The sequence below is a fragment of the Macrotis lagotis genome, chromosome 1, assembly GCF_037893015.1.
Source record: "Macrotis lagotis isolate mMagLag1 chromosome 1, bilby.v1.9.chrom.fasta, whole genome shotgun sequence".
Taxonomy (NCBI): domain Eukaryota; kingdom Metazoa; phylum Chordata; class Mammalia; order Peramelemorphia; family Peramelidae; genus Macrotis; species Macrotis lagotis.
The window spans coordinates 677,751,143-677,767,177 of NC_133658.1; the positions used below are offsets into that span (position 1 = coordinate 677,751,143).

General features: G+C 33.3%; 1 protein-coding gene across 5 annotated transcripts in view; it reads left to right on the top strand.

Moving 5' to 3' along the window:
• Nucleotides 1-16,035, top strand: part of PDE1A (phosphodiesterase 1A) — a 353,702-nt gene that overhangs the window by 248,082 nt on the left and 89,585 nt on the right. For all 5 annotated transcript variants that reach the window (XR_012474224.1, XM_074215560.1, XM_074215561.1 and 2 more), the window contains exon 7: nt 9,700-9,800. Coding sequence is in view for 4 of the 5 variants with exons in the window: in XM_074215560.1 (XP_074071661.1) it covers nt 9,700-9,800 (101 nt within the window). In the remaining variant the exon portion in view is untranslated. The remainder of the gene's footprint in view (nt 1-9,699; nt 9,801-16,035) is intronic.

Below are 16,035 nucleotides of genomic sequence, written 5' to 3' on the forward strand. Positions count from 1 at the left end.
AAAAGCAAATGTTGGCTATGTCAAGCAGGGGTGTCACAGAAATTGGAGTTAAGGCCCATTGCTATAACTTTCTGTTTTTCAGTTTTATATTTCATTAGAAAGTTTGCCTTATAGTAAAACTTTGCATATCATTTGATCCAGCAATACTACTCCTAGGTCTGTATCCCAAAGAGATCACACAAAAAGGAAAAAGACCCCATGTACAAAAATCTTCATAGCAGCTCTTTCTGTGATGACAGAAAATTGTAAATTAAGGGGATGTTTATCAATTACATAATGACTGTACAAGTTGTGGTATATGACTATAACAGATTATTATTGCTCTATAAGAAACAATGAGCAGAACCAGGAGAATATTATACAGCATAACAGCAATATTGTGTGATGATCAGCTATGATAGACTTAGCTCTTCTTAGCAATATAGCTATTAGAGACAATGCTAAAAGACGTACAATGGAAAATGCCATCCACATCCAGAGAAAAAATTATTAAATCTGAATGCTGATCAAAACATACTATTTTCACTTAAAAAAAATTTTTTTTTTGCTTTTTACTTCTTGTGGAGTTTCCCTTTTTGTTCTGATCCTTCTTTCACAGTGTGACTAATGTGGAAATGTATAACACGACTGTACATGCTTGACCTAAATCAGATTACTTTCTTAGGGTGGGGGAAGGGAAGTTAAGAGGAAGAAGACTTTACAAAAATGAATTTTGAAAATAATATTTACATATAATTGGAAAAATAAATAAGAAATTTTAAGTTTGCCTAAACATCAGTACAAAAAACTAAACCTCTTTAAGAGTTATAGATAAATTAATTTCAATGTTTAACAATACATTTTAGTTATTCCATATAAGTCCCTATCAGGATTCTTTGTCCATTATTTCCCTTTACTTTTTCTCATATGATCTTAGGGATCATTCTTAGATTTATAGATACTTGACTTTCTTCAAAAACACAGTATCTAGGGCATCTAGGTGATGCAGTGGATAGAACACCAACCCTGGAGTCAGGAGTACCTGAGTTCAAATCTGGTCTCAGACACTTAATAATTACTTAGCAGTGTGGCCTTGGGCAAGCCACTTAACCCCATTGCCTTGCAAAAAAACCCCAACAAACCCCCCCACACACTGCATCCTGAACCTATTTATAGGGCAATATTTGATAGAGGAGGCAATAGAGAACTAGAAGAATCCTTGAAAAATCATTTAATCCAATCCTCCACTTTACTGGAGAGAAAATTTGACCAGAGAAATGTCCTAAGGTCACACAACTAACTTGAATTTAGCAACTAGACAAATTATATTGAAAAGAAAGACTTGAGGCAGGAAGACCCATTATGAAGTACAGACAAGAGGTGATTAGGGTCCAAAATAGGGTGATGATTATTCTAATGTATGATAAGCCTGGAAAGGTAGGGCAGGAAAAAAGTTCTTGAAATGGTCAAATAGAAATAATTGCAGAGGCATGGAATCAGGAAGGCTCATCTTTCTGAGTTCAAATCTGACCTCAGACACTTATCGGCTCAGTGACCCTAGGCAATTCACTTAACCATATTAGTCTAAGGTTCATTATCTGTAAAATGAGGTGGAGAAGGAAATGGCAAACACTCCAATATCTTTGCCAAAACAACTCCACATGGGGTCACAAAAAGTTGAACATGATTGAATAATAACATTTTATCTTAGAAATACCAGGGAATCACTGAATTTAGTTAAGCAATTGAGTACAACCTGTGCTTTAGGAAAATCACTTTGTCAGTTTTATAGAAGATGAATTAAAGTATAAAGAAACCAGTCAAGGTCTCAAATTGAGAGACTGTTATAATATTATAGGTGAAAGTTTATGATGACCTGAACTTAAGGTGCTGGCTATGAGAGAAGAGAAAAAGAAATAGATGAGAGAGATATTGTTTAGGTAGAAATGACAATTGATTAGAATAAGAAGGAGAAAGAGTGAATTAAGGGTGTCACTCCTTTTGAAAGTGAAAAGTCAAGGATCATATTTATGTTGTGATCCTGGGTGACTTAGAAGTATGGTGATACTTCCAACCGAACTAACATTATATGTTTTGAATTGGGTACATTGTAATAATCTGAAACTCAAAATTTTGATCAGAATTTATTGTCCCTCCTCCCCCCAAAAAAATCCCTTCCTCCTTTTGAACTTTCCTGTTTCTTTCTAGAGCATTGGTATATTTCCAGTCACCTAATTTTTGCAGTCTTTGCTACCCTTTAATATTATTGCCCCTTACCCTATATATTCAATCATTTGCAAAATCTTGTCATTTCTGTCTTCACAGCATCATTCTCTACATTCATATAAGCATTATATGAGTTTAAGCTTTCATTGGCTCTCATCTATATCGTTGAAATATATTGGTCAATTTGACCCAAGTTCTTCTCTACTCTAATTTATCTTCCATCCAACTGCCAAAATGATTTTCTTAAAATTCATGTCTGACCACACTCAATAAAATACAGAGCCTTCTTATACCCTTGAGTTATAATATCTCCCTCATCAGAATATGAATTCCTTAAAATCAGTAGACAATTGCATTTTACTCTTTTGTGCTTAGAATAGTGTGTCCAGAACACACCAGTTGCTACATCAATGCTTGTCAACCAACTTATTGATTTACTATAATGAGTATTGTATTCTTCTTATTGTGCCTTTTTAATCCTGTTTGATAAAGATTTTGCAAATAACTCTTCAATCTTTTATTTCTTCTATTAAAATTATAATATCCCATTATATTATCAAATCACATTTTTGACAATTGCAAAACTATATCTTTGGCAAGCCACTTCAGCTTTGTAGCATCTGATTTCCTAGTCTATTAAATGCATATTGTAGTGCCTGTACTATCGATTACAAAGAATTGGTGAAGATGATCAGTGTTGAGATAGGGAAGATATTGTAGAAATGTTATTTGAAATAGATTTTTCTGCTCAGAAGAGACTCTGGGTTTTGACAATGAAAAGATTTAGGTCATTTGCCTGCCTGCCAGAATAATGTCTTGCAGTTTCAAGGTAGCTGTCAGTGTGATATTTATGGAGCATTTCACTTCTTTTTTCAACGACTAATACAGCTTGTCATGTCAGAGAAGCTCCTAGTCCCATTGACTGAAACAGCCTTTAATGGAGTCATTGTTCTTCCAGTTGTTAGTGTCATGAATGACATCTTCAGGTGCAGGAGTTGGTAGCCCAACTTAGTCTTCACTAGCACTCATTTCTTTTGCTTCTTTATTAACTTGTTGACTCTGCACAAGTGACAGTGATGTGCAATTCAGATGTCCACCAAATCATGTTCACAGCCAGCAGCCCATGAAATGGCTTGTTTTAGGCAGTGCAGTTCTCTATTTGTTCAATATGATTGGCATAAACCAAGACTATTATCATAGTTCATACCTAGGGATTGCTGGCAGCACATTGTTTTTAGGCACTGTACTTCAGATACAAAAACTCAATGGGAAAAAGGATGGCTTTGAAATTTTTGTAATACAGACCACGGTGAGTTCCAGGAACAGAGTTAGTTATTCTACATTCAAGTTTTACCAACATTCTTCTTTTATTCTCATCAGGTTGATTTATAATGATGCTGATGTGTTATACCAAGAAGTTTGTTAACTGTTTTCCTCAAAAATTCTTTTCAATGTCTTCACCTCTTCAAATTTCAACATTTATAAATAGCATATGGGATCAAAGGATTTGGGACTAGAAAAGAAACCTTAGAGATCAATCAACATAGTCCTCTATTTATGGGTGAGAGAATTGAGGTCCAGAAAGGTGAAGAGAGTGCTTTCATAGGTTTTATAGGTAGTGAACTGCAGAAATTTTATGAATATAATATATATTATGAAGATAAATACAAATCATCTCATAGACCACCAACTTTTGATCCTTTGAGACAGACCAGTTCAATGTTTCTGTTCCATACTATTGATGAAAAGCAGCATGGTAGGGCAGACTGAACATTGACATCAGATTCATTAGTTCAAATTCTGGGTTCCAATTCTGCTCTAGACACTTATTAGCTATGTTTCCCAAGCAGGGTATTAACCCTCTGGGCCTTTCTTTCCTCATCTGTAAAATAAGTAAAAGCAAAGATAAATAGCTGGGAAGAAGTACAAAGGTTATTTAAGCAAACTCCAACATTTTGCAGACGAGAAGACTGAAGCATGGAAAGTTCAATGAGTTGAACATAAGGGTTAGAGGTAGGAGTTGGACCCAGGTGTTTTATTCCAAAGTCAACATTTTCTCCTTTACCATAAGTTGGTCCCTTCCATAGCTAAATCTATGTTCCTAAAAAAAAGAAGCTTAGACAAATAGTCTTGAAACTCTTTAAGGAATGCTGATGCATATTATTTCACTGAACCTTAATTACAAACTCAGTAATAATGATTGTTATCATATATTTTATATGCTTGATGATTTATATCAATTTTCTTTATATAAAATTATTTGAACAAAGGAAATTTGTGCTTTTAACTCTCTTTCCTACCTAGTCAGAAGTTATTAATTCCCCACTAAATTTCTACTCTAGTTTCTACTCCAATGCTTCATCATGGCACAAACTTGACCCTGTAACTTGAAAACCCATGTTTTTGCTGGTAAATCAGAGGTCCTACAAAGCTAAAACAGTTTTGAATTCTAGTCTTGATGACTTGACTGGTTTCCTGTCCAAGCCTAGCCTAACAAGGTAGAGAAAGGTTTATCCTCTGAAAGTTGGACTTTTTTAATCTAGGATATAGATAAACACATAAAATGACCTTCAGTTCTGTGGAATGAAGCTAGTAGTGGGGTGTAAAAGGAGACAGAAGAGTTGCAGGGTTCTTAAGCATCCAAAAATCAATAGTTTAACTGTTTGTATTCTTAATGTGAATTTTCATCCAGTGATCAGTGAGTTTAAGGAAATGAACCACATATCAATACTCTTATAATAAATGAAACCAGAAGATAAAAATAAGTTACAAAGAAATGGAGTATCGATTTTTTCTTTTGTAAACAAATAAAGGAAATGGCAGGTTTTATTTCATCATGTGCTCAAAGGTTAAAAAGCAGTACTATTTCATGAGACATTTGAGTCTTCTTGACTGTAGTGCTCATGATGAGTATAAGAAAAAGACTGCCATGAGGATAATTGCAGTTTATGTCAAACATCTGGAAGTTCATACAAAGAAATAAGCAAATCTTCTAAATAACCTGATAACATACTTTTCAAATTAAGTCAGCCTCTACCTATATGCTTGAAAGCTTCAATGAATATTTGGGTACCAAGAGGTCAGCAAAGACCATATTGAAAGAAAAATGATTTATGATGAATAAATAAAAGAGGAAAGCAGATGAAGACAAACTAAACCTCCTTTTTATTATCCTGAATATTTACTTTCCCCAGGGAAAAAAAGCCCAGGAAGGACTGAATTGGGCAAACAATGAACTATCATAAAAATGAAATCGATTATATCTTTAAAAATATGTTTTATTGATATATTCTTTTATTTCACCTACATTTCCCTTCCTATATTTACCCATCTCAGAGAGCCAGTCCACATAAGAAATAATTTTATAAAGAAAAAAATGAAAAAGAGAAAAATCAGCACAATGAATAAATAGAAAAAATCTGAAAATATTTGCAATGTTCTATGTTTGTTGTCCTCCTACCTCTACAAAGGAATATAAATGGAGGAAGTATTCTCACAAGTTTTTTTCTTTTTCTGTTTTATTTAACTCTTAGGTTAGTTTATAAAATATATTTCAGTTTTGAATTACCTCCCTCCCTCTATCCTCTCCCCAGCTCATTACAATTCTTCTTTGAGATCATATCATTCTTTGTAATTTTGCAACATTTTTTGTGGTTGCTGGTTTTTCCTATTTCATATAGAATTAGTCATTGTATATTTTAAAAATTCTGCTTATTTTACTTTTGATCAGAAACTAATTATATATCAGGAAGAAAAAGAATCAATTCTGTGTTTCATTAGATATTGCCTAGCTAGAAGAAAATCAAAATTTAATACCAAATTAGAAGAGAAGTTTTATGCAGTTTTAACTATTCCAATCTAATCTGATGGAACCAACTTTTGACTGAAAAAAAAATAGAAAATGGACAAAGATAAAGATCTATCACTCTTCCATAGAAAATTTTAATCAACACAAGAGAGTAGCCACAACAAGAAGACTGAGAGAACCCAGAAACTGCTTCATCCAGCAAATATTTAATTTCCTAATCTTGTGGGCAGCTTAATTCATTTTCACAATTATTGTATATAATGTGAAAGATACCATGTTGTGTATTAGAAAAGCAAAGGAAAAAATAAGTTTGACAATCATCATAAATCATACATTTATGACTAGGAAAATACATTGTAGGGCATCTAATCCAACTCTTAATTTTATAGATAAGGAAACCAAACCTAGGAAATGTTATATGACTTCCTAAGATCATGCAGTTTATAAGTAACAAAACTGTATTTTTACTGAGAAATGCAGAGAATAGAGAATCTCTCTGTGGATGTTTTTTGTTTATTTCTAAAAAACATTTAAATCAATAGAAACAAATGTAACCACAGAAAGAAATTTTATGAAACAAGGAAACATGCTCAAGTGAATGTTTGCCAGTATAAAGATGGAAGTCCTAAATTCAAATAGGAAAAATATTCTATCAATGAAAAGTTTCTCAAACACTCCTATACTGAAATTACATTTTTCTAATCATACAATCACCAGCTGACTACAAAACACCCTTAATGGAATCTACATGCATTTGAAAAAAAAGATATCATATTTACTAGACTAGAAGGAAAAGGAATCAAACATAGCTGATATTTCAAATAAAAAGTGATGCCATAAATAGGGAAGTTAAGAGGATGAACAGACTGTAAAGGATATCCCACTTTATCTATTGTGTTTGAGGGATATAGAGGTGGAAATATTCTTTAGACAGAGAAGTGGGACTGAAGCTATGTTCTTAGACAATGAGAACATTCCTAGTACATATTCTAGAAGCACAAAAATGATAAAAAAAATGGTTTAAAGAGACTTAAAGTCCATTAGATTCTAGGTCATTCTAAAGCTTAATGCAAAGAGTTTTGGATAGCATAAATATTGTAGTTCTGGAAAACTGAAAAATTCCTTTTTTCTAGGAAAAAGTAATGAAAGTCTTGTAATACTTTCTTGTGTCATTTTTGAGAATCTTTTTTCAATTAATATTTTACTTTTCACTGAATGGTTTGGAAATTCTTACAGATATTGCTAGGCTTCAGCTATTGTTCATTTTAAATTTTCATGAAAGAAATTCTGGCAAAGTTTCAAGTATGTTTAATTTATTAACAAGTCTTAATGATTGCCAATAAATGAACTCAGTGATAGCTCAGTGACCACATGATCCTGAGCGAAGGCTGACTGGGTCTTTTAGAATGATTAACAAAATAACAGAGCAAAACCTCAGCTAACATAAATGTGTCTAATCTGATTGACTGTAAAGTAACCTCTCACATCCATTTGTTGTTACAATATTTGGACCTCCAGTTCTGAAAACCCCCTTAAACACAAACAAGACAGGATTCTGGAAAAGTGGGAGTTGTCACAACAGTTTTTGTTGAATGAATTTGACCTCTAACTTAAGCAAATTTTTCTGGAATAAAGGTAAGGGGTAAAGTTACAAGAAGACATACAAAGTCACCAGAATAGAATCCTGACCTGAGATTATCTAAATCTCAAGAATAGAATTATCACTCAAGTAACTTGGAAGTTAATTACCTGATTAAACTTGCAAAAGGAAGAAATATTGAAGAATGATCTTGAATCTAGTTCAATTAATTCTTTTTTAAGTTTTTGCAAGGCAATGGAGTTAAGTGGCTTGCCCAAGGCCACACAGCTAGGTAATTATTAAGTGTCTGAGGCCAGATTTGAATTTAGGGACTCCTGACTCCAGGGCCAGTGCTCCATCCACTGCACCACCTAGCTGCCCCATCAATTAATTCTTAATAAAAAGAATTAAAATTAATTTTTCAATTTCACAATATGACAATTTCAAGAACAGTTCTATAGTGGTATTGATCATCTACTGTACTTCCCTTCATTTCATGCTATTTTCCCATCTATTGGCTCTATGTTCCCTATATTGTGTGTATGTATATGTGTGTGTGTTTGTGTGTGTGTGTGTGTGTGTGTGTGTGTGTATGAGAGAGAGAGAGTAGAGAGTACCTTGGTTTTGTAGTTGGAGTACTAGTGGTCCTTTGTTCAACAATATGAATTTTTTAACTTTCAATAAGATGAAACTAAATATGTACGATGATATTAATCTTAATGTGCAAAATGACTTACGATTTATAGGGAACTTTCATATACATAATTTTATTTGCTGTTGTCAACAACCTTAGAGGTATTGAGAACAAGTATTACCAGTTCCATTTTGCAGATGAGAAAACTGAAATCCAGAGAAAAGAAATAACTTCTCCAATGTAATATAGCTATCCTGATAGCTGTATACAGACATCCTTATAATCTATCAAATTAGAATGCTTTCTTTTAAATATATGTATATATATATATATATGTCTATATATACATATTTGTCATCTATATATAAATAATGCACATTTTTTCAGTTTTTTTTAGCTTTTATTTCTTTCTCTTACCTCCATTTTCTCCTGAAAAACAAACCAAACCTTTATATCATATGCAGAGTTGTGCAATACAAATTTCCACATTGGCCACGTCTACAAAAACAAGTCTCCTTTTTAATATCTTCTACAGGAAGCCTTTACAACTCTTCTTAATTCTAAGATCTTTTAATTATTCCATTTATCCTGTATTCACCTATGTATATGTGTATATATATATATATATATATATATATATGTATTCACCTATATGTATATACACACACATATATACATGTATGTGTGTGTATTTGTGTGTGTGTGTCTCTGTGTCTGTGTCTGTGTCTGTTTGTTGTCGTCCCCATTACTTTGTGGGCTCCTTATAGAAGAAATAGTTTTCATCTCTTTTTTATATCCCTATCAGTCCTATAGTAGTCACTTAATAAAAAGTTATTGATTGACTTATTGACTGAGTCTATTGCTTCTCTATAGGGCTATTTCATTGCATTGTCTTCTGTTCATTCTATTAATTGGAGAAATAAGCAAAACATTTTCCGTATTTTAGCATATTATCTGACAGAGAAACTCCACAATGTATTTTTATTGTAGAGCCAAGTAGATTTAAAAAAAAGAATAGAGAGAGATCTTGCTATAAAACCTTCAGAGAACTCTGCAGTAAAATGATGTTATGATCCCAAGGTTTGGTTTATGTGTGGAAGCCAATGAAGTGAAATATATTTGATAAAAAACTAAAATGTGGATAATGCTTAAATTAAGTAAGCAGGGAGAGTTTTATATTTTAACTTCAACACAGTATCACTTTAGAAAAGCTGTGCAATTATGTAAACTGAATTTCAGACTTCCAAGTTAAATATTGGTCATTTATCTTAGCAATGTATAAGACCTTGGCGGATCCAATATACTTCTTTTTTTAATACTTCTTTTATGAACTCAGAATAGGCAGAGAGAGAAACTCATTAAAAATCAGTAGATAACTATATATTCTTAGACAATAAAATATGTCCTTGTATTTGTTTATTGATGACTATTTCATTACCCAAAAGATAATTGGATGTTGCTTTTATTTACAAGCACTGGCTCAATGAACTGGAAATTTTAGCGATGGTCTTTGCAGCTGCCATCCATGATTATGAGCACACAGGGACCACCAACAACTTTCATATTCAGACCAGGTAAGTACATTACAGCAATAATATTGCCCTTCTCTCCCACCTACCCATTCATAGTCACAAAACAACAATCACTCAAGCAAAGACTGTTTTGTTTTTTGTCATTTTATAGTCATGATTTAGCATAGCACCTGATGCTGGGTCAGCATACTTAAAACTATGCCTTTTATCTACCATGCCATGCTATCTCTTAAGTAGTACTGTATTTTAGCCAAGCTTAATAGTGTTGTTAATTCATATCCTTCCCCTTACCCCCTAAATATGGGTTTCTCTGAGGTTTAGTCCTCAGCTCTATGTTGTCCTTTACTTCAACTTTGAGTTTGCTGCACATGGACCAATATTAGCTCTGCTTTCTCCAGCTATGCTTACACTTGGGTGCAGGATAAACTGCTGACTAAATTGAAACAAGGATGAAACAGAGACTTGGGAGAATCACAAACCTTTATATGGATAGTGTATTCTTTATTCCTGATCTTTCTTGAATCCCAATTTTACATTTTCAACCATATACTGTGTTCACTTATTCTACTATCACCTGAAACTCAACATACTCAAAGCTAAACCCACCCCCCTAAAATGTTCCTTATATTGAATTCCATATTTCAAGAATCATAATATTACAGAGTTGGAACAGATCTCAGAAGTTATCTATTCCAGCTTCTTCTCTTCTTACCAACTCCTTTCCTTTTGAATATCCTTGATAAATAATCACCAAATATCCTCTTGACACCCTCCATTGTTAGGGAATATCTACCATCAAAGGACAAATGTTCCATTTTTAGACAGAATAACTATGAAGTTATTTCTTTTATTTATCTGCCTCTATTTAACTTTCCACATTTATGTTCTCCCTTCTGGGACTAAACAGTAAAATTCAAATCCCTCTTTAGATAGTTTAAGACAAGAATCATTTCCATCTTGTCTTCTCTTTCCCAGCTTGTGAGATTCATGACTTCTTTGATGTAAGGTCATATAACAAGTATGCAAGTCTCCTCACCATCATTATTGGAGCCTAGATATATTTCAACTTCCTTTCCTAAAATGTGGCAGCTTGAAATGAATACACAATTGTAAATGAGGTCTGACCAAAGCATAGTAGAGTAATTCTGAAACATTTGGAAACTGATACTATAGGTTCCAAACACTTTTGGTTAATGAAAACTAATATTATGTTTAGTGAGATCCAAAAGAGAAGGGAATGTTTTTTACCCTCACTAATGTAGTACTTGGAGTATAGTAGGTGCTTAATATATATATATACTCATTTCCTGACTTGGCTAGACAATTCCTTTTTGAGACAATATGACATTATATAGAGAATTTTGAAATTAGCATCAGATACACTTAGGTTCAAATTCTATCTCTAATACTATGTAATTATGGGCAAGCTTCTCTGAGCCTCAATTTCTCAAACTATAAAATAAGTATAATAATTCATCTTTTATCAATATTACAGGGTTGTTCAGAGTCTCAAATGCAAGTAAAACACTTAAAACTTTGAAGTACTAATTTTCCAGTTATTATGGTTAAAATATCATGCTATACATATAATATTTAGAGAAACATTTGTCCTTTCCTAGGTTCCCTTGTATTACCCTTATCTCAATTTAACCAGAGATTTGAAGTTGAACTAAAATGAATTATCACAACAACCTTACAAGAAATGATATGTGATATCTAGTCTGCTAGGACTTTATATAATTAAGCAAAATATATAAAAGGGAACCACTACCCACCTATATATTCTATATTACATTTATATTTGATTATTTGCCAATTACATTTCATGGTTTATAGCTAATTTGTGGGGATCTTTTTGCTTTGGGTTATGGGCAGTTTTTGAAGTAATAAAGATTAAGAGACTTGCCTAGCGTCACACAGTAGAATCTGAGGACAGGTTTGAACTCAGGGACTTCTAGCTTCAGGGGAGGTGCTTCATCTACTTCATCATCTTGTTGCCCCTTAACCTAGCTACTTTGATTCACAATATTGAGCCTCTGACTGCAATATCATCCCATTCAACTGTTGAATTCCTATCCTGTGTTCAAAGCCCATTGTACAATGTAGATGAAAGTCTGTTGAATTTCTCTGGGTCTCAGTTTCCTCATCTGTTAATTGAGGGGATTGGGCTAGACGATCACTAAAGTTCCCTCTAGATGTAAGTCTATTATCTCCATTCAAATGTCTTCCCCTCCACAATGTGGTTTCTCAAGATGAAGATGATCTCTATCCTCTGAATTCTGATAGTATTTCATGTCTCTCTCATGCCATAGCCCTTTTGTAGGGTTATATTTAAAGAGTATACATTATCTTCCTTTTTTTGTTGTTCAGTGGATTTGACTCTTTATGACCCCATTTAGGGTGTTCTTGGCAAAGATATTGGAGAAGTTTGCCATTTCCTTCTCCAATTCATTTTACAGATGAGGATACTGAGAGCAAACAGGTTTAAGTGACTTGCTCAAGGTCATCTAGGCTGGATTTGAACTCAGGCAGATTCATTACTGGGTTCTCAGTTCATGCAAGGCAATAACTATATCTCTTTTTGTGTCTTCCTTCAACAGCCAGCATACTAATTGACAGACTTAGGGTGGTCAGCAAGTGTTTATTGATTGATTCAATGGACAAATGAATGTTATATTTAAACTAGACATACAAAAAAACAGAGAAAAGAAGTGAAATAATAAAAATGGTCATTGTATAATCAAAAATTTTGCATGAGAAGGAAATTCTGGTCAAATTAAATGAAAATGAAGCAGTTATATTTCCTAATATTATATTAATAAAATACTTATTTTGTATTAGCGAAAAAATAGAATATTTTATTTTTACCTTTCTCTTAATTGCTTATCAGTTAGGTTTCCAGAAAAAAAATACTAGACTGGACAATTATTTCAATCCCTATATAATGAAACTGAAGATCATGTGGATATTGACTGTACCTCAGCCATTAATTATTTTTCCTTTCTTTTTTACCTCTCCTTACACACACACACACACACACACACACACACACACACACACACACACAAAACACAAACTTTTGCATCCTGTCTGCATAAATGTGAACCTAAATATGAGAGGCAGCATAGAGAAGTGGATGAAATATTCAATGGACAAATCACTTCTCAGTCTTCTAGGTGACTCTCTAAGACACAAAATTGCAGAAAAGGTAACAACATGTGTTGGTTGGAGGAGTTTCCTTTTCATCCATGAGTTCCCAATATCAGTAAAATTTCAGGTTCTGTTTCTCTCCTGTATCCATCCAAAAAACAAAGCAGCCTTCTTAACAATAGTAAGTCAGATGTTAGTGAATTATACTCTGTTTTCAACCTCCACATATGGAGTAGACCATCAGGTATGGAAGCTTCATGAAACAAGCAGTTCAGGACTTTATAGAGTTCCATCATATTTAAGAATGACTGAATGAAGTGTCAAGTGCTTGAAAACCCAACTGAAAAATTGGCTGTGAAATCAACACTGATATGAAGTCCCTAAATTACAGCAAAATAAAAAAGGAAATAATAATTTCCTCTTTTCAAGATGAGATTGTAGAGTCATATATTATTGTGAACTCTGGGTCTTTCTTGGAATCCTACTCTTTTTTCTTAGCATGTCAAAAATATTGCAAAGTCCCCACCATCATCAAAAACTTTATTCTCAGGGTCTTGTTAGATTTATGAGATGCATAAGAAGCTCACAATTTTCTCCACAACTAACTGTAGTCCTTCAGATTAATTTGTTTCTGAAAGCAAGATATAGTGGCATTTGGAGTCATATCACATCATAACACTGACAAAACTGCTATCATTAGTTAGGTGGGTCAAAAGAGTCTTCATTTAAAGAAATTTTATATGCATATGTGTATTTGTGTGTGGGAAATTTTAAATTTTCCCATGATGTCATTAAGAGACTAGAAATACACAGATATAACTTGAGTTAGCTATTCATTCTGCCTTAAACAAACACCATATTTCTGCTTTTTTAGTTTTCTTGATATTAGCTTTCAGTTCTGGTTTTCAATGAGGGAATTTTTTAAAATTTATATTCAGGAGAAAGATATTAAAAGAAAATATATATTAAAGGTATGCACTAATACATATACATATATACATATATACATACATATATATATATGTATATATATACATATATATATATATATATATATATATATATATACTCATCCTTTTGGCAGTAATAGTCACATAGCCTTAAAATGAAAAAGTTGAAAAGGGCCTCAGGAAATTATTTGGTCTCCAGTTCATTTTAGACTTGAGGAAACTAAGTCTAGAGAATACAGATGTGGTTTAGATAAAAGTCTCTGAACATCCTTTTTATACCAACCCCTCCTCTTTTATTAATGGGGGAATGAGAAGGATGAATCTTAGCCTTCCTTTCAAGTAATCTTTTGTGTATATTTAATATCAAGTCTGGCATTAGGGTAACCAACACCATAGAAAGAGTCAGCCCACTATTTATGACCTTGGGAAATGTGAAGGAGAGGGGTTAAAAGTTAAAGAAGAATGATGAAATTTTGAAGTATCTAATCTGTGGCAAAGAAGCAGAATCTGATGAAATGATAGTGTGGCAGATACAAAATCCATCTCATCTTCTGCAAAACGTTTTTTTCCTGCCCCCTCCTAATGTAAATGACTTCCCTCTGAAATCTCTTCATTTTATCCTGCTTCTATCTTGTGTGTACATACTTGTTTGCATGTTTTTTTCCTTCCCATTAGATCCTTGAGGATAGCAACTGTTTATTGCCTTTCTTTTTATTTTCGGTACCTACTACATTAACTGGCACATTATAGAAAATTTTGATGACTTGACTATCACTAATCTGTGCCCCTGAAAAGCTTTAATTTTTTTCAGCATTAATCTAGCTGTTTATCCATAAAGGTTGCCTCCTTTGTTCTTACACAATGACCTGGTAAGGTAAAATAGTAGGGATAAGGGGGAGACAGTGCTCCATTACAAAACTGATAAAGGATAATTATCTGTTGGAAATGCAGATCTATTAATGACACATATTGTAGTCATTACTACACATGAAAACACATAAAAGGAAACACATAAAAACACATTTGCCATGGTTATAGGAGGACTGGAAGCCCTCCCCAGAGATATTTGAGTTTGTAAGACTAAATAGATCCCATTCCATAGGAGGCAGTAATATGTAGTGGGGAAAAGTACTGAAATAAGAGTCAGTACAGGAATTAAATTCACTTTTCAGTTTTACCAAGAATTATCTGTATGACCTAATTAATCTAGACTTCTATGACTCTACTTTTTAATAAACAAAATGAGGTAACTAGATAAAGTAGACTAAATATTTGGTTATTTCTAAAAGCTAGTTCTAACATCTAGTTCTAAAATCCTGAGAATATGAGTTTTATCTCTTTGCATGCATATCCTTTGTAAAGAGAATACCTGTTATCCACAAATGACATTTGTCCTGCAAAGAAGACATCCATGGGAGGTGACATCAGGGAGGTGATGCCATGACAAACAAGTGAATTGTATTTAAGTGAGGGAGGACTATGCTAAATCACCAACCTTATTTTCTCCTCTGAAGCCTTCAGGACAACTGAGTATGACCCTGCTTGTGAGGCAATAAGCGTTAAGTGACTTTGGCTATCAAAGACTACAATATGTGTTTCAATAATAATGGCTTTATGATTTGGGGTATTTTTTTTGTTCAGGTCAGCAAATGTTCATTAATCCCTGCTCTTGAGGAACTTATATTCTAGTAGGATGAAAAAAATACCAGAGTGCAGTTCCTTTGAAACCTATTATCCCATGTGGGAGGAAAATGTTTAATGATTGGCAATATAGGGCAAGTAGGAGTTTTTGATAAATGATAATATTTATTTACTTATAACAATTACTTTTCTAAATAAATTGATATAAAAATGGAAACAATTGAAGATATAAGAAGAAAGCAGACCAATACAGACCTTTAATTCTTTTCTTTCACCCATGAAATCCTCTTGCCTCCCAACATTTCTTCTTCAAAAGCAGCAAGCTTTGCATTTCCTAGTTTCTATGCTTTCAGAGAATAAGTCAGTGAATGACTGATGGAGGTGGGGGGGAGCAGCTAGGTGGTTCAGTGGATAGAGCACTGAACCTGGAGCCAGGAGGACCTGAGTTCAGCTTCTACCTCGGATATATAATATTTTCCTAGCTGTATGACCTCGGGCAAGTCGCAACTTCATTGCTTTGCAAAAATAAAAATAAG